Here is a 22,172-nt window from a genome sequence, read left to right on the forward strand (position 1 = left end):
CTGTATGACTGAAAGAATACACCACATGGGCAAGCGGCCATCTTGTTACCAGAGCCACTCCTATCCCATTACAGAGAACATGTATGCCATCTTATAAGATCCTATTATGGCATGGGAGTGCTCGTTCAGAGCAGGGAACAGCCTGATACTGAGGATGTTCAGTCAACTCTTGTTCCATAACCTCAATGTTGGTGTGTACTTCCTTCATCAAACTGACAGTGGCTCACACAAACACATGCTATTTATAGTCCTCCCTCTATGTGTTTTGGCAGGCTCTGCAAACTGAAGTGGTTTGGTGGTGTCAAATGTGTATCAGTTGTTTGAACATGCTCCCCCCCAACCAAGGTTTATCTGTCTCTCATTTGTCTCTCGCTCTCTCGTTCTCTCTCGTTCTCTCTCTCTCTCTCTCTCTCTCTCTCTCTCTCTCTCTCTCTCTCTCTCTCTCTCTCTCTCTCTCTCATCTCTCTCTCTCTCTCTCACTCTCCCTATCTCACGGTATGGGTATGATTAATGACCACAAAGTCTGCAACAACAAACCGCTCCTGTCTAACATATCCCTGGTTATAATTCATCTGATGATTATACCCTGCTAGATTAAGCAGGCATGCATGGACGGATAGAAACTGGACTAAGAAAAGATGCACAGAAATCCACAGGTTGTCGATTCATTTGAAATGATTTGGAATAATCCAGTCTATAATATATTTCTTTATTTTAGAAGACATTTTCTTACATCCAGATGATCTCTTGTAACAGAACTATAGCTTTCATTATTCATTAAATACCCTAGGCTCCAGTGTGCTCTTGAAGACATACAGGTCTATAAACACAAATATCCATGGCAGGGATTCCACCTCATTTGCCGCCCTGATAAAGAACTAAAAGCACTCATCGCCTCTCCATCTCCACGTTACGGAACAAATGGATTTCATTTTACTTGCAGTGTGCAAACCAATGATTGTTCCCACATACTAATGGCACCATCAGGCAGAAATCATTATGCTGAAAGCATGACGTCCATAAGGATGTGATGAGAAGTAGGCTAACAAATAGACTAATTCTAGTGATTGTCCATTATTTCCCTCCCTAGTGTTGTTGAGATAGTTCTTCTGACAGTGAGTATGTTATCTGCGTGGAGTCGTACAGCTCCAACTAAAGAACAAGAGCATTCCTCTGGTGTGCTGTCATATAAAACATACTTTACAAAATGAACTATGTGAGAAACAGTAAAACTCTGACCGTAAATGGCAACAGTAGGAAGTATGTCATGACCCGCCCCTCCAGCAGTGAGTCCTGACTGTAACTGTATTAGAAATCAATCTACCAGCCCTATTGGCCGATTCCCCGCGCGTCTCGCTTCCTAAACGAGTGCAAGCCAGTGGCACACGGACGGAGAGACTGGGAGCGTGTGGCGCTCCAAGCTGCGGCCCCTGGCTCTGACCCCAGTGTTAATCACAGCTACCACAAGAACAACCACCGCTAGTGCCACAGGCGCTGCTGCTGTGTTGCTGACACCGTGCCCACACCCCTCCCCGCCTCCCGTTTCCCCCCTTCCCCCCTCCCTTCCTAGTTAGGGCCCGTGTCGCTCCCCCCCCCCCCTCTCACGAAATCACCGTCTCTCGCTTTCTACCCCCTCTACTCCCTCCCCCTCTTCTCACCTCTCGTTGCCCCCCATTAGCTCAGGGGCGCACTTCTGCCCAAACCCCCCCCCCCCCCCCCCCATCCAGCCGTGAGCCTGAGGGCTGTCCTGGTGTCTCGGAGGTTTCCTCTGGCTGGGTGTGGAAGTGCTGAAGGCTGTTCTGCCCTATTGGTCTCCGTATGGCTGGCTTGCTGGCTGGAATGTTGGCAGGCAGGCAGGCAGGCAGGCTGCAGGTTTGGCAGGCTGGCTGGCTGACCCGTGCTCATGTTGTTTTGTCACTGCTGTGATTATCACTCCGGCATGTCCATCCTCTTTATCACCTCTCGTGACTCGCGGGGCAGACAACACACACACTCACACACACACACACACACACACACACAACACCCCCCCCACACACACACACACCCCCCCCCCACACACACACACAGACATACAGACACACTGGGGCTGCGGGCAAGTCAGGGAGTGTGAGTTACACCAGTATGATGGCGTCTAATTATACAGCTCTGTAATGAACTGTAATTACTGACATCCAGGAGAGTGGCGGAGGTCTGAGGAAGGGGACAGGGGGGAACCCTGGGACCGCCTCCGTGCACGCTGCTGACTAATTACATTACCTTCTCTCTCCCTCCTTCCCCCGTACCCCTTCCCCTCTACAGTTTGATGGTGACAACATGTACATGAATGAAAACAACCAGGAGTTCCTCTCCCCAAACCAGGTGAGTCTCTCTCGCTCCAGACACTGCACTATCTCCCTCTCTGTTGTCTATAGGACGACACGATTCCGGGAAACTCCTCGACAGGCAGCCAGGGTGCCCGTCACAGCAGGCTGCACTTCCGTGCTCTCCGACGCGGGTGTCCTCTCATCGCGGATCACCTGCGAGATGCGGCTCGAAAAGTCAGGGAGCTAGCGAGTCAGTTAGCCTCGCGCTCACAGTGTCAGATGGGTGTGATGTCACGCCCCCCCCCACCCCCCCCTAAAAGACTTAACGTGGCGTCTCAAATGGGATTGATTTCGAATGGAGTTGCGCGCGAGCCCGGGTGTGCTGGAGGACCGACGTGCAGCGGTAAAGGACGGAGCGCTACAGCTGGCCTGGGTCTCAGCACATGGGCTGCCATATGGCTCTGTTTAAGCTGTGGGGGGGGGGGGATTTGTTGAGTTTCAGTGAGGAAAAAGCGTTCATCCTTGTCAATCGCAATTACGAGAGCAGACCCGACGCTGCAGCTTCCTATCGGTATCGTTGTTTACCGTTCCACCGTTTTTGAGTTTTTGGCGGAAACAGTAGCGTCGGATTGTGAACCGGAGAGAGAGACAGAGCGAGCGAACGGGAGTGGAAGCGAGGGAGCGAAGGAGAGAGAGACGGAGGGAGGCGGACGAGGACTCTGCTTTGCTGTGTTCCACTTTGTGTACTCAGAGATCTCCTCCCGTTTGACATGTGCCTTCCTCTGTTCTCCGCTTGACCAAGTTCGGCCTCTTGTTCTGTCTGACAGCTACGCTCAGGGGGTGCTGCCTAAAGGGGGAGCGTGTGTGTGTGTGTGTGTGTGTGTGGGGGGGGGGGTACAGGCCTAAAACAGGATAGAAACAAGAGGGGTACAATCTCGTCTATCTCCACGGTACGTTGGTAATTATCTCTCCCACATCGCATATATATCTCCCTTTCCCACTTTCGGCAGCTTGACATTTTATTTTTCAAAACTTCTTTTTTGGGGAGCTTTTAACTTTACCTCACAGTGCATTGAAATGCATTTGGGTCAGTGGTTCCGCCTCCAAACTATGTGAAAAGTGTCGGCGTCAGTGTTTGGCGGCCTCTCTGCGCTTCATCCCACCCGTGGCTGCTGGTTCATCAAGACTACCTGTGGAGGTGGTGGTTAGATCTGGATGTCTCGATGAGTCACGAGGAACTAGGTCAGATGGTCCACTGTTCTGAGGCGTAGGGTCCTGATCCCAGTTAGCTCTCTGTCACACACACACATCCACACACACACACACACACACACAACATATACAGAAGCACATACTCGCTCAAGGCTACCTCTCCTTTATATTTCTCATTAGAGGCTTCTCTCTATTTCCAGTCATTGGGTTACCGGCCCTTCTGCCTGCAGCAGACAGAGTTGCTAGTGATTAGAGGACAAGATCAGACTCTGGCCGTCGTCTCAACGAGACCTTTGTCTGCCCCCGGGGGTCACCGTGGCAACACTGTATACACACAAGAATGGGCATTGAGCCCTGAGCTGCAGTGTCTCCTGTATGGATCGATGTGGCTAGTTGTGACCCTGGATGAATTCAGCTAGCTGTAAGAGAGCCTTGATACAAGTTACCCTATAAAAGCAGCTCTGTAGCTGCAGGAACTCAGGGGGTCCAAATAGTTATCCTGAGAACTAGAGCTAAAGGCTCCCTCGCACAGAATATCAGAACCGTTTGGTCAAGGGAGATCATATATTTTGTAGATGTTGTCTAGCTACAGTGTACAGTAGTTTCGGGACAAGAAAAACTTGACTAACTCAACATTCGTTCATTGATATGTTCCTCTGTGAGTTAAGATAAAAAATACAGTTTGTCCTTTTGCAAAAAATACAGTTTGTCCTGAATACTGCATGCCAGAAAGAGAAAAAGATGGAGAGAGAGAGAGAGAGAGACTATACCAGGAATAATTCACCTAATGGAAGAACTGCTTGGATATTCAGCTGAAGTAGGAGCGCCGATTATGATCTCGCAATTAGCGTAACAAGGTTTTATTGATGGCCCCATTGTGGCGTCTCGGCTGCCAGGCGTGTTCCTGTGGTCTGACGCTCCGAGTGAGTGTAGACTACTGTACCACCGCCAGACCTCTACTGGGCATCTCTCCTACTGCTGCCTCTACCTGCAGACGCTGGCGCCCGGCACCAAACGCCACAGTTCTGCCAGGCGGTGGGTCCGTTTAAAGCCTGATGATAAAGTGAAGTGCATTCCTATTTTCTGTTCGCCGTCGTTTTAATTCAATGGCTCTCCACCTTCGATTCATTGAATCGATCTACAAAGAGAAGCCCCTGGCACGAGTCATTTGAAACGTTTGACATCGAAAATTGTACCAGCCTCATGCTTGGTTGCTTTTCATGCTTTTGTGTGCAGTTTAGCACCAACTAGCCCATGCTAGCATTCGTGGAGTTTGTGTTTGAGTGCAAATCACAGAGGTGTGATGGCTCGGCTGAGAGAGGCACCCAGCTTTCAAAGAGTTGTGAAAAGCAGATCTGTTGAACTGAGGTTAAGCCACAATAATGTAAATAAGATGCGCTTCATCTCGTAATAAGCCTGCAGCACGGAGGAACACACACAGGCTTCGGCCGGTGTCTTGATATTTCATTTTACCCGTCAGATTGTCCCACCAGGGCTTACTGTGCATGCACACATTAATATTGCATCGTTTTTGTGATGGATTTCTTCATGTAAGGAAGTGTTTTGCTTATTTCTGTTCATTCTCAGGGTTAGGGTTTGGATTAGGGCTAGGATTAGGGCTAGGATTAGGGCTAGGATTAGGACTAGGGTTCTGACAAGGTTAGGACAAATCAACAGAACACCAGCTCTCCAGCACTCACACTCTCCACATGTTTCTAATAGGACATTGTATGACTTGTTTTTTTCTGTAAGGGGTGTCAAATTCCTGACATATCTATCACCTCATCCCTGTAGATGCAACCCAGAGGTGCTCCGCTTGCCTCCCCAGATCAGATGAGTAACTCTCTCCTTGGCCCCGACCCAATCTCAGCAGGTCTGTCTTGCCTCGGAGAGGCTGATTGGTGAAGTTCAGCCGTGTGTGACTGACAGGAAGCCCGGCGATTGGGGTAGACAGTATCATCGGATCGTTGCGCTGATTAAAGCCTCTCTGCGGCATTTCGTAAACTCCCGCCGCTCGGGGTCCCGACGCTCGCTGGCCCGACCCTGCTGGTCTGAATTACACACTGCCGCGTTAGTTTGATTTACAGCTTCCTCCTGCTGTTTAGATTGGAGCAGGGGCAGAGAGTGGCAGGCTCAACCACTCCCCCCCCCCCCCCCCACCAACTCCCACCTCCCTCTCTCCATCTTTTGTGAAAATGAAAACAAAGAGCGGCCTGCCAAAATATTTCTATAGCCGTTCGCTGACGAAGCAGGGGCTGGAGACAAAGTGAAAAGATGTGCAGGCATATTTGTTGCTGCAGCAGAAAGCTGGCTCCCCATGGCCTTTTTACAGTCATTTGAAATCTCTCTCTCTCTCCTTCTCTTTTTCCCACTCCCTTGCCCAATAACAGCTTTCTGTTTGAAATACTTTCCTGACATGGCACTGGCAAAACAAAAAATGCACAGCTGTATATTTGTGCAAGGACCTTGCCTTGCCAAGCTGTCGGTCACCCTGTTGCCGTAGGTGATCAAATGAATCTAATGGCTGTCCTAATGGGTTTTTGTAGGCCTTCCACTCCAACAGCTCTCACTTGGAGAAACTAAACAAGCACTCACAGAGTCTTCAGGTCAGATCCCCAGCACACAGCAACATGTGAGATTTAGAAACTGTAATTCTATTCACTCTATTTACCTTTTCTCCCATCAAAGGTTTTCAAAGGAGTGTTTCGATCATACGATTTTACCTCAGGACACTGAATCAGCCTCTTGAGAGGGCTGCCTTTTTTAGCAGCCTCTTATACTGAAGAGTGTGGAGACGTGGGGATTTGATTCGGTTGATCCCCCCTTTCCGGAATTTTCCGGTGTGTGTTTTACTGTAGCATGTGATTTCGTGGAGCAACGCGCGTGAGGAGATTGGAGAAGCCATCTCGGTGGGACTGTGTGGTGAAGGGTTCTGTTGTGGCCCAGAGAGAAGGCCCCAGAAGCCCTGGCCAGGGATGAAGTGGCTCATTCACTGTGGGGGACCGTGCGTCCTTGCCCCCCTCCTCCCCCTCAGGAACAATGGCACCAGGGGGCAGGAGGGGCCACTCGCTGGCCACCAGTCCTTACCAGCTGTGCCAGTCACCGATTCACAGCCTCATTGACTCGGTCGTAGGGTAGGGACGTTAGAGACATGCTTACTGTAACCTAATTGTCCCATTAAAACACACAATGGCACGAAAGTGCACAAAAAGCACACGCTGGCATCGCCAGTGCATGCACCCATGTGTGATGGCACACACACACACACAATAACTCCTAACACACACACAGGCACACACACTCTCCCCACCGACATGCTAGTGACAGGATCCCAACCCTTTCCAGTACAATAAGAGCTTGTTCGGATGTGTCCGTCCCATCACAGCCCTTCTTTTACTGTGTGGATCACACAAGATCCCACCACCCTCTCATTGGGCCGTTTCCACAATTGTCTTGTCCAGTCCAGACACGGGTTGCTCTCTTCTCTTCTTTTGCTGTTGAAACAAAACGACTTTTGCATTCCAACACTGTGGCGCCATTGTCTCACATCAACAAATCGCTAAAGTAACAATGAGTGTAGGATAGTGGTGCTGACTAATGATGGTGGATTGTGATTCCGGGGTGATGTGGCTCTTGTGCTCCGTTCTGCCTGTCTGGTGTGCGGTGATGGTGGTGGATGGAGCTCATGAGGAGCCCTCCTGTTCAACTGAACAGACAAGCCTCCAATGGATAAAGTTACACAGAATAGGTTTCTTCTTCTAGGGTTTGATGGCTGCTCTCTATAGGAAGAGACAGAGGAGACTGTAGGAGTAATACATCTGACAGGGCAATGCTGGGATCCTTGATTCCCCCTGTCAGGCAATAAGTTTGATTATGGTTCTCATTTGAAATGTTGAATTTTCATTTCCCCCCCATCGCCCGCGACCTTCCTCCCTCCTCCCCTTCCGCCCGAGCCCTCATTCCTTCTATCCATCCCTCCCCCTCCATCCCTCCTTCTCTCTCAGTCCACCTCGGTGGTGGCAGAGTGTCGTGCCACAGTTCTTCAGAGTGGCGACGGGGAACCCACCGTAGCCTTCTCTGCTGGCCCGTTGTCTCGTTGCATCAGCAAAGAGGATGACTGACTTGAGTCCCCTCGCACCGCCGAGCGCTCACCGCGTCTCCACAGCACCCCTCCTACGGCGGGGGGTCGCTTCCTTTCGCTTGCATCATCCCACTCCCGGCTAGACGTGAACGCGTGCCTATTAAACACGCCACCTATTCACATGCTACGAGCTAGCATCTGTTGTTGTTTACCCACCTCCCCCCACCCTACCCCCCCACCCTCCCCCCCACCCCTCAATACACCCAAACATGTATAAACAGGATACAGTCTACAAAATGTTCCCAGTTTCCCATCCATGTTAATGGAGCTCTGCTGTCTGCTGCTGCAGTCAGTGTCTGTGGGAATCGTTTCAGCTACGTTTCGGTTCCACCTCAGTGTGCACCGATAATGACCTGTGAGGGGCTGCCTCTCCGCTCTCAGAGCCTGCTGACATGAGAGAGAATGAGGGAGAGAATAAACGAGGAGAGAACAGAGAAAGGGAGAGAGAGAGCGAGAGAGAACAGAGACTTATGTTTATTATTTGATAAACCCCTGTGTAACCCCTACGTGCTTTGCAAAAGCTTTGGCTCCATTCAACTCTGTGGAATGCCACTTCAGATTAGCCACTGCCGCAAAAGGGCCGCCCTATCTCTGCGAAATGCATTAGTACACCACTCAGAGCCCGTACAGCCCAGGGTTAAACACAAATTATATCATTTCTGTCATCCAATCAAATAAGGGTGACCCCGTGACCTGCGAGATGAGTCAAACCCGTAATGAAATATGACATTGCACAAAAGCCTTGATTCTAATCTGGGCTGACATGCGATCAAATGAAGTTGACCCGCTGACCTTGGGAAGGAGCAAGATGACGAGAGAAATGGGGAGGAGGAGAAGGAGAACAGACGACGACACAGAGGAGAAAGGACAGAGACTGATTTCCAATTAGGAAGTAGTTTTAGTCAAAGCCGGCTCGGTAATCAACAAGCCTCTGTAACTAAACTGGACCAAACCATGTCGACCCTCAGAGGATGTAGACACATTTGGATTGTGTTCCTAAATCAACCTCGTCCATCTAACTTCCCATTCATTCCTCTCGCATTTTTGCGTTCATTTGTTTCTCAGTCCCTTTTCTTTCGTCTTTCTTTGTTGTTCCGTAAACCGCACTCCTCGATGTCGTTTCGAAACGATTGCGCCACAGTACTTGATGTAACGTGACATCACAAACAGCGTTGTAAGGCTTTGTAATGTACTTGGTTTCATCGACGGTGCCCAGGACATTGGGTTTGGGCTGGAACTGTGCCTGGCCTCTCTCTCCCATTCACTGAGACAAAACCTAGAACATTTGTGGTTTCAGATTCCACACATTTCCAAATAGTAACAGAGTGACGGATAAATAATGCAGCTCTTTGGTCTGTTTGGAAGGAAGGGATGAGAGGGGCTGGGGGTTAGGGGCTGGGGGTGGGGGTGAGGTAGGGGGTGTAGGGTGGCAGGAACATGATCCTGCCCCCCTGTCTCTGTCATCTTAGAAAGGTCTTTGTGGTGCGTTGATATCCCCGACATGATATTGTAGCAGAGATGATGGCTTTAATGAATTATTATGAATTCCGCCCGTATTAGGAGCGATACCAGAGCTGGGACTCATTAGATCGGATGGACTCGCAACATTTAGAGCCTGAATGTAGGGGCTAACATCCTCAGGAATAAAGGTGTGGCTCATTTCATGAAGACTGGAGGGGAACCACTTGATGACCTTCATTTTGGCTCATCGGGCCATCAGATCAAATCAAATCAAAATGTATTTGTATAGCCCTTTTTACATGCAAGCATATCACAGAGGGCTTCACATACGCCCATAGGACTGCCCCTCAACCAACCTAAACCCTCAAGGAAGACAAGGAAAAACTCCCAGAAAAACTCATTAGAGGAGAAAAAATGCAAGAAACCTTGGGAGGAGCAATTCATTGAGGGATCCCCTCCTCCAGAGACCAGATCACAGTGGAGAACATGCAGGGAAAGGGTCTGCGGACAGTTGGCTGTATATCTGGATCCCCTGGTTCACTCTGAGCATGTCCTCTTCCTACGGGGAACACAAGGGAGAGAAGGAAAACAGATCGAGGTGCCCCAATTCCCCCCCCCCACTCCCCCCCCAGATAACCCTCTCTTCTCCAGAGTTCGCCAGCGTGTGGCAGAAGAAGATAACTCTGTTTTGGGGGGCCGAGGCGAGGAGGGCGGTGGGTGAAGGGGGTCGAGGGTGGGGGTGGTGGGAGTAAAAGGGGGGTGGTGGGGTGGGGTGTAAGCATAAATCACACTGTGACAAAGCTCTCCGCCAGGCAGATAAGTGCACATTAGTGGTTAGGCTGATCTGTCATTGTCTTCCTCGCCGCTGCCGGGCCCCGCCCTGCGCTGAAACGCTGACGTGGAAAACGTCTCCGGCCCCTTCCGTGGCACAGCGTGTTCAGTGTGGAGGGGACCTCCTCGTGGAAAAACTGAGGGCTCAGTCCAGGAGAACGTGGACAGCTTTTAGTTTGTCGTGGGATTATCAGTTGAACCATTCAGCCCTGTAAATGATTGATCCACATCCAAACGGAGTTTTCTCTTCTTCTTTAGCAGTGTTGTGCTTATAAAAGAAGGAATTCACATGCAGGGCCAAGGACGTTTTAATTACATGAATAGTTTAACAACATAACCATACCATTAACTGGAATTAGCAGGTCTTGAGTGCCCTTGAATGCAACAAAGAGGGCTTCTGGATTTAATTATGCTGGCTGTTTGTGATTGGAGTCTTACTGTCTAATCTCAGCATGAACGCCACGATATACCAAACAGAGGGCTACAGTATTCAGTAAACCCACGGACGAAAAGGAAAAAAGATTCTCTTCATTTGGTAGTCAGATTAATATAGAGCACAGATGGTCAGATGTCCGATTAACAATGGCCTAACAATACCTCCATCCCAGCCCAGCATCAGAGCATGTGACAAATATCTACGGTCATATAATATATCCTACATTGCAGACCACAAAGCAAAATCAGTGTTAGGTCGAAATGATCTGCGATTGGGAAGGCCTTGAATTCAAAGGAACAAATGTTGTGATAAACCCAATTAGACGGGCCTACTGTGGCAGCACAGAGCACAGTTAGCTCCGTGCCAGCACAGATAACCTGGAAAGCTTCCCAGTCAACACTATATTCCCTCCCCGTCCATCCCCACACCAACTGTCTGTTCATCTGTTTCTCTTAAATGAAAGGTGTGTTCTCATGTGCGCTTGGTCTCCGAAGACGCGCTCTTAATTAAAACGGCGCCGAATGTTTCCTACAGACTGTACCAGGCACACTGTATGTAGAAAAGAATATTCCCTCGTGCATTTATCCGAAAAGAGAAAAATAGAACTCCAATGTGGTGTGTAATGTAATTGTGATATTGTGCATTATAATTCAATCATGAAGGATTGCTTTCAAAACTATACAGAAAGGTTTTGTTAAGAAAGTCGGTTCTGTAGCATAAGGACGTAACTGTACACACACTAGCCTATATGATCCATCAAATGCATACCCTTGGTTTAGATTGTACTTTCAAAGGAGAAAAGAGTATACATTAGCGAAAGTGTACGTTGGTTCCGGGTGTGCAATCTCACTCTGAATAGAGGCATATGAATAATTTATCTTGCAACAATTCAACTGGGAATGTCCTTGATATTTACATTTTATCATCAAGGGCATTGGACAAGGCTCCTAAGTTGTATTATGACAAGTTTTCACTCCCTTCCCTAACACCGTCCAATAACATTTGATAGGCTGAAGAAACATATCCTTTCTGTGGTATTTGGTGGTATCAAAATACAAAACAAAAGATATATATTCCGAGGCACACAGGCTAGATGATGACGAAGCACATGCCTATTTTCTGCTGTGGCCCTGCCAGGTATTTCTTGTGAGGAATGTTCTAACAATACTGGCTCATTGTAGCAGATCATGGCGATGCATGACTCCCCTAGGACCTGCAGAGAAACTCACTTCACACAATGCCCTCAATGTTTACAACAGACAATTTCGTTTCCTTCCAACAATTATGAGGGAAATTGAATCTCAGGAAATGTTCGTTTTCTTGTCCATTAGACCAAACAATAACACCATCCCCCCTAGGTTCACAAAAACATCTGTCTTCAAAGCACATTCTAGAAAACGAACATCCACGTGTTTTAGACAATGCCAAGGACAACGTAAATCAAACGGAGGCAATTACGAGCGCTCCATCCAGGGCCGCACGGCAGGCGGGGGGGGAGCGCTTTTAAATGTGGCGTTCATTCAATGTCTACATCCCTGCATCATTATCATTGTTGTTATAATAAGTCATAACATGGTTGTGATCGGATCGAAGCTGGTTAGTGTTTTTAATGTTGGTCCCTTTTCCTTTCATCTCCCTGAAGGGAGGGTGAATATGAGGCAGTACTGTTCAGTGCATTAGATGATGTGATCATTTCAGTAAAAGCAGTAGGTCTGTGGTGGAGGAATCTAACCCGATTGTCCCTCTTTGCTGCTTTTGAGTTATTTACAGTTGGAAAAGGGGAGAGAAATTCATACCCTTTTCACCTCACCCCTTATTTTATAAAAGTATTTCTTGGAGAGATAAATGGCCACTGTTCTGCCGAGGATGACAGCCTACACAAAGATGATACTGAATTGATTTCTGAAATGTTGCAGAACTGACTGTTTGATGTATGCTGCGAGACATGAATCATAAAAATTCTATTAAAGCCCCTTGAATGGCTGACACCGGAATATTATTTGTGATGATTAATTTGACTCAGTCATTACAATAGGAGTCAGATCACCTCAGACAAAATTGCTTTTCATTCCCCATTGAATTTCCCTGCTATTTCTTTCTTTTGTTCTCTCCGAGTTCAGTCACTTCCCCTTTTATTGTGACTTGTATCTCAACCTACTGTATTAATGAATATACCCAGATGCAGATGTTGCTGTGACTAAATGTAAACACACTGTGCTCTTGGCAGTTTCTGTGGGTTTCTTCTTTAATAACGATAACACCTGTTTAAGGTATTTCTTCAAGAATGCTTTGTTATTATACTCACCTCTTCTACTTCTACTCTCTCTCTCTCTCTCTCTCTCTCTCTCTCTCTCTCTCTCTCTCTCTCTCTCTCTCTCTCTCTCTGTCTCTCTGTCTCTCTCTCTGTCTCTCTCTCTCTCTGTCTCTCTTCTCTCGCTCTCTGTCTCTCTCTCTGTCTCTCTCTCTCTGTCTCTCTCTCTCTCTCTCTGTCTCTCTCTCTCTCTCTCTCTCTCTCTCTCTCTCTCTCTCTCTCTCTCTCTACTCTCTCTGTCTCTCTCTCTCTCTGTCTCTCTCTCTCTCTCTCTCTCTCTCTGTCTCTCTCTCTCTCTCTCTCTCTCTCTCTCTCTCTCTCTCTCTCTCTCTCTCTCTCTCTCTGTCTCTCTCTCTCTCTCTCTCTCTCTCTCTCTCTCTCTCTCTCTCTGTCTCTCTGTCTCTCTCTCTCTGTCTCTCTCTCTCTCTGTCTCTCTCTCTGTCTGTCTCTCTCTCCTTCCAGAGCTTATACAGGTCAGAGTGGGGGCGGCGGTGGAAATGGGGGAGGCGACGAGGACTACGAGATCCCGCCCATAACCCCGCCCAACCACCCGGAGCCCCCCCTCCTCCATCTGATGGACCACGAGTCTGGTTACCTCTGCCACTCCCTGCCACACAACGGCCTGATCAAACCCCTACTCCTACCCCGAGCTGCCCGCCCTCATGATGTCCAACATGCTGGCTCAGGACGGCCATCTTCTTTCCAGCCAAATGCCCTCGGTGAGTACCAGTCGGTCACTCGCCATAAAGACCCTGTGTAGAGACTGGCTATTGTCATATATTTTTGTTTGATTATGGACAATGGAGATGGACTGGGATTATGCACCCAAGCATCATGTCCTTCCACAGTCTTCTCAACAATACATATCAGATGACAAAAAAGGAGATGAGATGAGAAACTATTTACATCAATGCGGCATAGCACAAAGCAGCTCTTTGAGCATGTCAACTGGACATCTCATCTGATTTGATCTGAAATGCTATGTTCTATGCCAGCTAATTCCAGCTGCGTTTTAGTACAGTGCTCTCTCGAGTGTAGTACGTTATGAGTCAGAAGCAGGTTGTGTTCGGCGTCACCACTGATAAAGCAGCTTTCCACAAGAGTTTAGGACATTGCCTAGAAACAGCGTATGAGCAAATGATTTATTAAAGGTAAACAAGCATTAGCTCGCCGGACATTTGGAAGTGCAGTGTTCTTTTCGACTGTTTAGACATCCAACAGGAAGGCTGCAAGTCCGTGTGTGACAGTGTGTCGGTACATTCTCCCATTTCATAAGTGTGCTTGAAATACCAGAACGAGGACAGAAGAGGAGAACGGTCCACGAGACCATTTGTGGTTGTCTTTGAGGCACAAAGCATTGTGGGTAAATCCATTAGTGTCAGATCTTTCCTCTGCAAGTGTGGGTCAATCTATCAAAAGCCTTCCGGATGAATACTCTCTGATTGCTCACATAGCTCTCGACACAAGTGTGCGGCAAAATTTGAATATCTAAACATCAACAGAATGAGAAAAGCTGTAAATAGCACAGTTCTCGTCAGGCAATTATATGCACTGTAAATGTACATAGCCATCAAGACAAGTCTATCTAAATGTGCACATTGTGCAGTCCCACCTGCTCAGGATGAAACCATTAAGATACACAGTATATCATGTTTCACAAGCAACATTACATTGCCTGTGGTCACATCCTTCTCCAAACATCCTGCCACACACACATACATATTCTTCATGCAGTACATTGCAGTACAATTATGTCTGACACTTGGTTTAGATGAGATCTATCTTGACATTCATGCTATTTTATATGATCCTGACCTTTGCATGGATGACAATGGTTGATTGGTCACTCTATCTCCTCAGTCTCCAGGGCTGCCACCTGGCAGTGTCGTCACCCTACTGTGCTTCCTATTTCCCAAAAAGCAGCACAACGACTTCGAACGACGCGGTCTTGCCACGGCCTAACCGAAAATGACGACCCGAGTAAAAACCGTAGCCTATTTAACAAACGTATAACCTTGATACAGTCAGGGCAATTAACGATAGGCAGAGGATGATCGCGTGGTAAAATGCTCACGAACACATAACACATTTTTGCGTGGCTAGACCAATGGGTGAGGCCGAATGTTTACGTGGGTTCTTTTGGGGTGTGCTGCATGCAGTAATAGAGCTGGGTTAGATGGTGCTAGATCTGGGTGTTGTTGTGTGTCCCCTCCATAAACAATATCTATCAGGCCTGTTGAAATGGATCCACTACATCTGGAGGTCAGGCCTTATATTCAATCTTGAGCACATTGGAAAAAAAAAATCCATTAGGTTTCATCTTTCCTGCATCAGCCATTCTATTGAGGTGCTGCAGTGAGATCTGTTTTCATCAGGCAGATTCAATACGTGAGCTGGGCAATGAAAAAGAGTGCAATAGGGCTGGATTGAAAAGAGAGAGGGGGAGAGAGAAAGAGAGGGAATAAGATGGAAAAGGAGAGTTTGCAGAGAGGGAAAGGTAACTCTCGAAAAACCCTTTATTTTCAAAAGATTGTGTTATTAGATCTTTTAGAGATGTTGCCGTTAAGGAAATGAGGTTTATTCAGTGCTGATGAAAAAACTTAAATGGTCTAGCTATACTAAATACAGTCTAACACCCGAACATCAGAGGAGAGCAAAAAGCTAAATTTCACAAGTACCATATTGTATGGCACAGTATGGAGTCATTTCACATCCATTTATACGGTGCAGATGCAGATCAGCACACCATGCAAGCATACAAGGTTATTGCATCATCCAAGCTTGTGCTAGTGCTGAAAGCCTCAGAGCCAAATTCCAACTGGTGCAAGTCGACATGAAAAACCAGTTAATGGTATTGTTAGAAAGTTTGTTAGCTAAAAGCTAATTCGTGTAAAACTGTCTACCGGAGGCAAAGTGGTGTTCTCGGTCTTCTGGCTACATGTACACCTTGAACAGTTAGTCTGATCTGTACCCAAACTGTTGGACGCCATCTGCAAGAAACATTTGGACATCACCGAGCTTAATCGGTCTTTTCTTCCTCCAACTCTCAGGGCTGAAACGCCTAACCCGCTGCTGTGCTCTCCTAATTTCGACCGTCATTTCCAGTTCATCGGGGCCTCGGCTGAGGCTTATTGTGTTGCGGTCAGAAGACCCTCCTGGACGAACCTGATCCGTTTCAGAGAGCTCTCTCTCTGCTGCCTGGCTTGGCAAGCCTTGCACTCTCTCTGTTAATGCCTCGGCCTGTCATAGCATCTTCCACAAGTTCCAAAACACATTAGACATTTAATAGCCATGCTCAGGTTGCACTGATCTTATCAATAAAGCCCAGTGAGTTACCCATCTCTGCCAGAGGCTCTCTGGACTCAACAACACTTGTTTGTTATTTTGTCGCTCACTCAGCCGTCTGCATCAAGCCACCGAGTTTAAATGAGTGCTTGTTTTATGTACTTAACAAATTGATTACCAGGGCAGTGATACCCCCTATACCGTACGTTAAGAAGTGAGGATGTCGTTTTCTATTGTCTCTGGTTACAAACACGTTCGTTGAGCTCTTGAATAACTTGTGTTAACAGTGTCAGGACACCTTGTACACCGCATCCTAATCCCCCCCCCCCCCCCCCGCATGAACAGAGGCGCTAAACAGTCTCGCACCGTGCATAATTCATCTTTGATTAAGTGTCTTATCCATGAACATCATTAATGTATGGCTGCACAAGGGGATCATCAAAGTGGCCTCCACGAGAAGGTTTGAACATGAAACAGATTGAGAAGTGCATCATCATCCATGGGATGCATCTCTGCTTAACCGTCAATTTAGACAGCAGTGGATTAGCATTTTCCTGTGGTGACATGCCCGGCTACAAGATGCTAAAGGACAAAACGGGGCAATTAGTTGACCTTCTTTATTATGGAGGCTGCTGCCATCATGTCTGGGATTTGCCCATCCAGACAACTCTTCCCATCGCTCGCTTTTGTTCCCGTATTTCAGGTAAGGTGCAATTCTAAGGACTCTGTCTCTGGACCGCTCTCAGGATTAATTAGTGGGTATTAATCTTGACCTGCTGGTCACGAAAAGGTGCATGGCCAAGTGGTTACAGCATGTGTGGAATTAGGCTCCGATGAAATATGAACTCCAATGTCAACTAAAACTTACGGACAAACAAGATGAATTAATGATAAGACGCCCAGAGGTGTTCTAATGTGCTCTCACTAATGCACACCATGGGCCACACACCGGCTCACTGTTGCATTTACGTACTTCCTGTATGGAGTGAGGAGGATTAGCATAGGAGGTTCCTGTCATCACAAACATGGATGAACCCCCTACCGAGCCAGCCCTAACATGTACAGGTAAACACATCGTGCTGGTGAATTCATAAAGGATGGATGATATCCGGAAACTTCTGGGGAAGAAGTTCATTGTCCTGTGACTGGATCATTTGAATGCTGCGTCTGTGGGCCCAGTTGTGCTAATCAACTAAACTGATAGGACGTGTCCTCCATATTCCAGTGACAATGCGGCAAGTCGCCACTGGCAAGATGATGATGCCGCCTGAAAATGGCGAAAGCACTTCAATGTTTGATGGCCTCATGAAATCTCAAGTAAAGAGAGGGGGAGATTTGAAACAGCTTTCTGTTCACCTTTTGCGATTATTTATTTTCAAATAGTCCTTCAGGCTAATGTTCCATTTTGGTATTTCACACTGCCTTTTCCCATAAATGAAGCATCGCAGTCATAAATCATTGGACAAACAGAGACTTGTGCAAACCCTGAAAGGTCTAAAGATTTATGTAACACATTCATGTTTTCCACTTCCTCCTTTTAGTACTCCACTGGTAAAGCCTAGCTAATAAAAGGTCCTATTAATATTTCCTGTTGCTTAGCAACGGCAGGCAGCAAGTAATAGCATTCTGTGGAAAAATAGATGACCGATAAGGAAAAATTCAATTCTTTTCTCATCTCTTGTGAGGAAGTACCTTATTTCTACAGCAATGTGATATGAAGCTGTAGTTGTATATTAAGAAATATTTTAAAGAAACGGTTCAAGTTAAAGTTATTTCCACATTTCATTATTGTCATAAAGAACATTTGATTGCTGGCCAAAGATGAACTTCATTTTCTCCCTGGTAGTCAATTAGTTTATGGGATTAAGCTAATCAAAGGATAAGGTATGGATTTAATTTATTTTTCATAATCAGTGACTTTCAGAGGTAGAACTGAAAGGCAGAGGCATATACCTTCTTGCTGGTCCCAGGAGACAAGTTACACTTAATTCACATATGTGTTTTTATTTACACCCGGATAATTACAAGGTGGGAGGAATTCGATGGATCTACTGTCGCGAATGAAATCCCTGTTTTGTGTACATCACAACGTAGGCCTTCCACGGCCGCACCAGTATGGCTCCTCCTGGATTTTAGGCTGCGCGGGTATATGTCACGAGTATTCAAATGACGTTTCCGCTCTCCAATTTTGGGTAACGACGTCGTGTTAATATGACATTGTGAAACCCGACGCCACCGTAGAGTCCACGCGTGGCATTGTCGTCTATCTGTTATGTTATCTCCGGTATGGGGACAGGCAATAAAGCCTCACTGAGCAAAAGACACCAAACAAAGAGGAGGACTCAGCTGCACAAGACAGACAGTGTTATGATGGAGTTACATAGATAAAGGATTCCATATTACATTTAGCCTCAGGGCCCTGCTGTGACTTATCATCCCATGAAATCATGTCTATATTGCACTGTGCCTTATCTCGCTAGCCATCAGCTCACTCTGCTTTACGGGGTAGAATATTCCTGCCCTGGTTGCTGTCTCCTGTCTTGCCACTCGCCTGGTTCACCCCTCCAGTGCTTTACACAATGGGATAGGCTAACACGATGGTGGTAAGACAGGAGTGGTTTTGATCCAAAATGGTGGTGGGCCTGTCGCCAGCCACAGATAGCACTCTTCTCCTAGGTTTTTGATATTGTAAAATGCGCCCATTTGCATATTATAGAAGTTGTGTGACACACCGAAGATATGAGTTCACAGTGTGAGCAGGTGGAGCTGGCTCTTGTCAAGAACATGTGAAGGAGGAGTTAACACACTGGCAAATCACCTCCTGGTTAACATAATTGTTGGCATGACCCCCCTTTACGTGTGAAATATGCGGAGTGTATGTGTGTGTGTTCATGTGTGTGTGCGCTTCTTGTGAGTTTGTGTGTGTGTGTGTGTGTGCTTGCGTGTGTGTGTGTGTGTTTGACGCTGCAGTCACCTCTTTCATTAGTGGGAACGGTGTCTCGTGCTGTCAGAAGTGTGTGTCCCTGCCTCTCCTCACAGCCTTCCTGGATGTCACGTCAGACGAGACGCCCAGGCTCTCATCGTCTTTGTGAGGTGAGCTCAGACACACTCCTGTGATGCTCTGCTTTAACACAGAGAAGAGGAGTGAGAGAGAGGGAGAGGGAGAGAGGGGGAGAGGGAGAGGGAGAGAGAGAGAGAGAGAGAGAGAGAGAGAGAGAGAGAGAGAGAGAGAGAGAGAGAGAGAGAGAGAGGAAGGGAGAGAGAGGGAGGGAGGGAGGACCAAGAAGGGAGAGGAGAGAGTAAGAGAGAGAGGGAGAAAAGAGAAGGGGGAGAAGGGGCTATGACATTACCAGTAATGAGGAACATGGAGGACAATGCCGAGGGGGACACTACCACATTTCCATCTTCAAATCCAGACCGTGCTGCCCTGTCTCCATTTTGAAGAGAATCCAACAATCTACCAGTCACCAGTCCATCATGTGCTTTGCCCATCATGGCACAATCCTTTTCCACATTAACGACTTTCTGTAAATGTGTTGTAGACCTTCAGTTAAAGAACAACATTTTCGCCTTTTGATGCTACTGTATGTCACCAAATCATTAAGTCTACTAATCCGAAATTATGTTTATAATTCCACCCAAGATGGTTTTAGAATTACCAGACGTATTGGCCATGACTGTCTCTTGACATGTTTACTGTGAGAGCAAACTGGTATCTTAGGATGGATTTTTACTGTCTTTTCTGAACTGTATTTTTTCTGGAATCTTCATTCTAACAGCATTAGCTTCCGTCAATTACTCTCTGATCTCGCTTGCATATCTCATTTTCCTTCTAAATAAATCACTCGTGCACAATTAAAAACAGTCGACAATATATAGTCCTTTGTTTTCAATAGTTTTTTGTCGACATGTCGAGAATGGATTAAGAATGCTGAAAATGTGTTTTTTCTCCAGAAATTATTCATAAGGCATAAATGGCCTAGGAGAACTAAGGTAACATTTTCCTTATTAAAATGTATAGTAATGCCATCCATACTACCAATTATCACCAGTCTTTCTCCTGCGTCCTAGTCAGGCATCATACTGTACCATTACTTCCCTCTGATAGCATCAGCCTACACAAGCTACGTTTTTCCTTTGCTTTGCGACTTAAGTAGCGTATGATTTATAAATCCACTCACTTATTAGTACTCCTCGCCTTGTATAAATGACCCTCCCGGGTATATGTAAGCCTGATGAGGGGAAGAGATGGATGAAAGCAGAGAAAGAAGAGGGAAAGGGGAGGGGGGGGGGGTTAGAAAAGAGCTTTAGGGAAGAGAGCTGTTAGTGCTTTACCCTGAGGGGGAAGCTGGAGGCTCATGCTTCCCTGCCTTGACTGTTTGTCTGTCTGTCTGTCTGGCTGTCTGTCTGGCCATCTGTCTGGCTATCTGTCTGTCTGTCTGTCTGGCTGGCTGGCTGTCTGGCTGTCTGGCTCTACCTCAGGCATGTTTACCATCGGGTGCTGGTGGGCTCGGCGCTGTTCCGCCAGCTCTTGAAGGATCGGTCTAGAACGCTGCTCTAATTAAAGCTGTCATGGTTGGGCGCCTGCAGGGATAATGTTCTATTATTATAGTCATTTGTTTCAATTAAATGCTGAGTGATTTTACAATAGCAACTGTGGACCTGTGCGAGTGAGCTATCACTCTTAACAAGACGCCTCCAGTCGAGCAGTGAGGCGGATTGGAGGGCCCAGGACGCTCTCAGCAGCAGTCTCCTCCTTGCATTCAGAACAAACTGAACGGATGGGAGAAGGGTGGAGGGGCGGGACTTCCTGTACCCAGTTGTTCAGAGTCTCTGAACAACTGGCTCTGTTCATTCAAAACAGCTATGCAGAGTTGTCTGCCTTTAGTCAAAACAACCCTTATCTTGTGCTGCCAGAACGCCTGCAGTAAACAACATAAGCTATGCAAGGTGGAATGTCCTACTGCTAGTTGAACACTTGTCTAGTAGACAGCCAGTGCCGGGAGATCTTGAATAACCCTGACTTCTAATTTGAGTGGTAAGAGGCTGGGGGGGGGGGTTACCAATCTGGTGGAATCAATCTAAGGACAAAGCAAGGTTAGATGTCTTTGCCCCCTGTTGTGCAGCACCTTTTTCTCTGTAGAGATTTTTCTCAGTTTCCCCATCTCTGTTGCACTACCTCCAGTGGTCAAATCCCCTTAGCCAAATCAAATGGTGAAGGCAATCGGAGCAGCCGTGAAAGCGTTTCAAAGGTAAGGTCAGCAGTACCAGAGGAACAATAGCCCTCTGATATTCCATCTCGCTCACAATGTGGCGCACATAATTGGAAATCCTTTGTTATTTGACTCCCATTTGACTATGATGTCCAAGGTGTGAATACAAACAGGGCGGCCGTAAGGGTTGAATACCGTTTCCTTATGGTACATCACATCCGCATGTGTACTTCTTCCAATATGCAATATCACATTTAGTCCCCTGTGTGGCTGTGTGGCTGCATGTGCACTCATGTCTGTTTATGACTGTACTTTTACCTCCCAAAACCATAAATACATTTTCAGAAGTGACAATGGTGATCTGTAAAAGTGTCTCGTTATGAAATAATTCATTACATCACCGCTTGTTGCATCACTGGCCGCATCAGAGTGGAGGAACACACTGTGTGTTCAGATTCAGACAGACAGTAATAGCCAAATACAGCCTATTACCCAGACTGCACTCCCCCCTTGCCCACGAATGATACCATTTGGAATTAGCATACAGTACCTATGGCAACCAGCAACCTTTGTCAGATTCTCTCATAATGTTTGTACAGCAGTCAGCCAACGGCTTTATTTAGCTCAGACTGATGGTACTACCTGATAACTTCTGGCTCTGTCACAGATGGAAGGGCTTGCTGAATGCTCTGAGAAACTTTCCAACACATTGGAATAATTGTTAATTGACTCTGTTGAAGTGTGGCTCTCTTCAACAGAACAGTGTTTACTAATGAAAGATCAGCAATCTAATATTGAGTGAAATTTGGCATGTATATCTTTTTATGACTAGAATTGTAATTCATTTTATGTAGGAATTTAATTAAGAAAATAAAGTTTAATGCATGTGTTATTTCACTTACTAATACAGAATATGGGTTTCATCCAAGTTATGGTCTATAGCTTGGTGTTTAGTGTTATCTGTTTACCCATGTTT

The 22,172-nt window shown here is 46.8% G+C and overlaps 1 protein-coding gene across 1 annotated transcript in view; it reads left to right on the forward strand.

Moving 5' to 3' along the window:
- LOC134019246 (TOX high mobility group box family member 2-like) overlaps positions 1 to 22,172 on the forward strand; it is a 64,729-nt gene that overhangs the window by 29,579 nt on the left and 12,978 nt on the right. The window contains 3 exon segments of the mRNA XM_062459939.1: positions 2,302 to 2,369; positions 13,170 to 13,326; positions 13,328 to 13,417. Of these exon segments, the coding sequence (XP_062315923.1) occupies positions 2,302 to 2,369; positions 13,170 to 13,326; positions 13,328 to 13,417 (315 nt within the window).

Source organism: Osmerus eperlanus, chromosome 1 (assembly GCF_963692335.1).
Source record: "Osmerus eperlanus chromosome 1, fOsmEpe2.1, whole genome shotgun sequence".
Classification (NCBI taxonomy): domain Eukaryota; kingdom Metazoa; phylum Chordata; class Actinopteri; order Osmeriformes; family Osmeridae; genus Osmerus; species Osmerus eperlanus.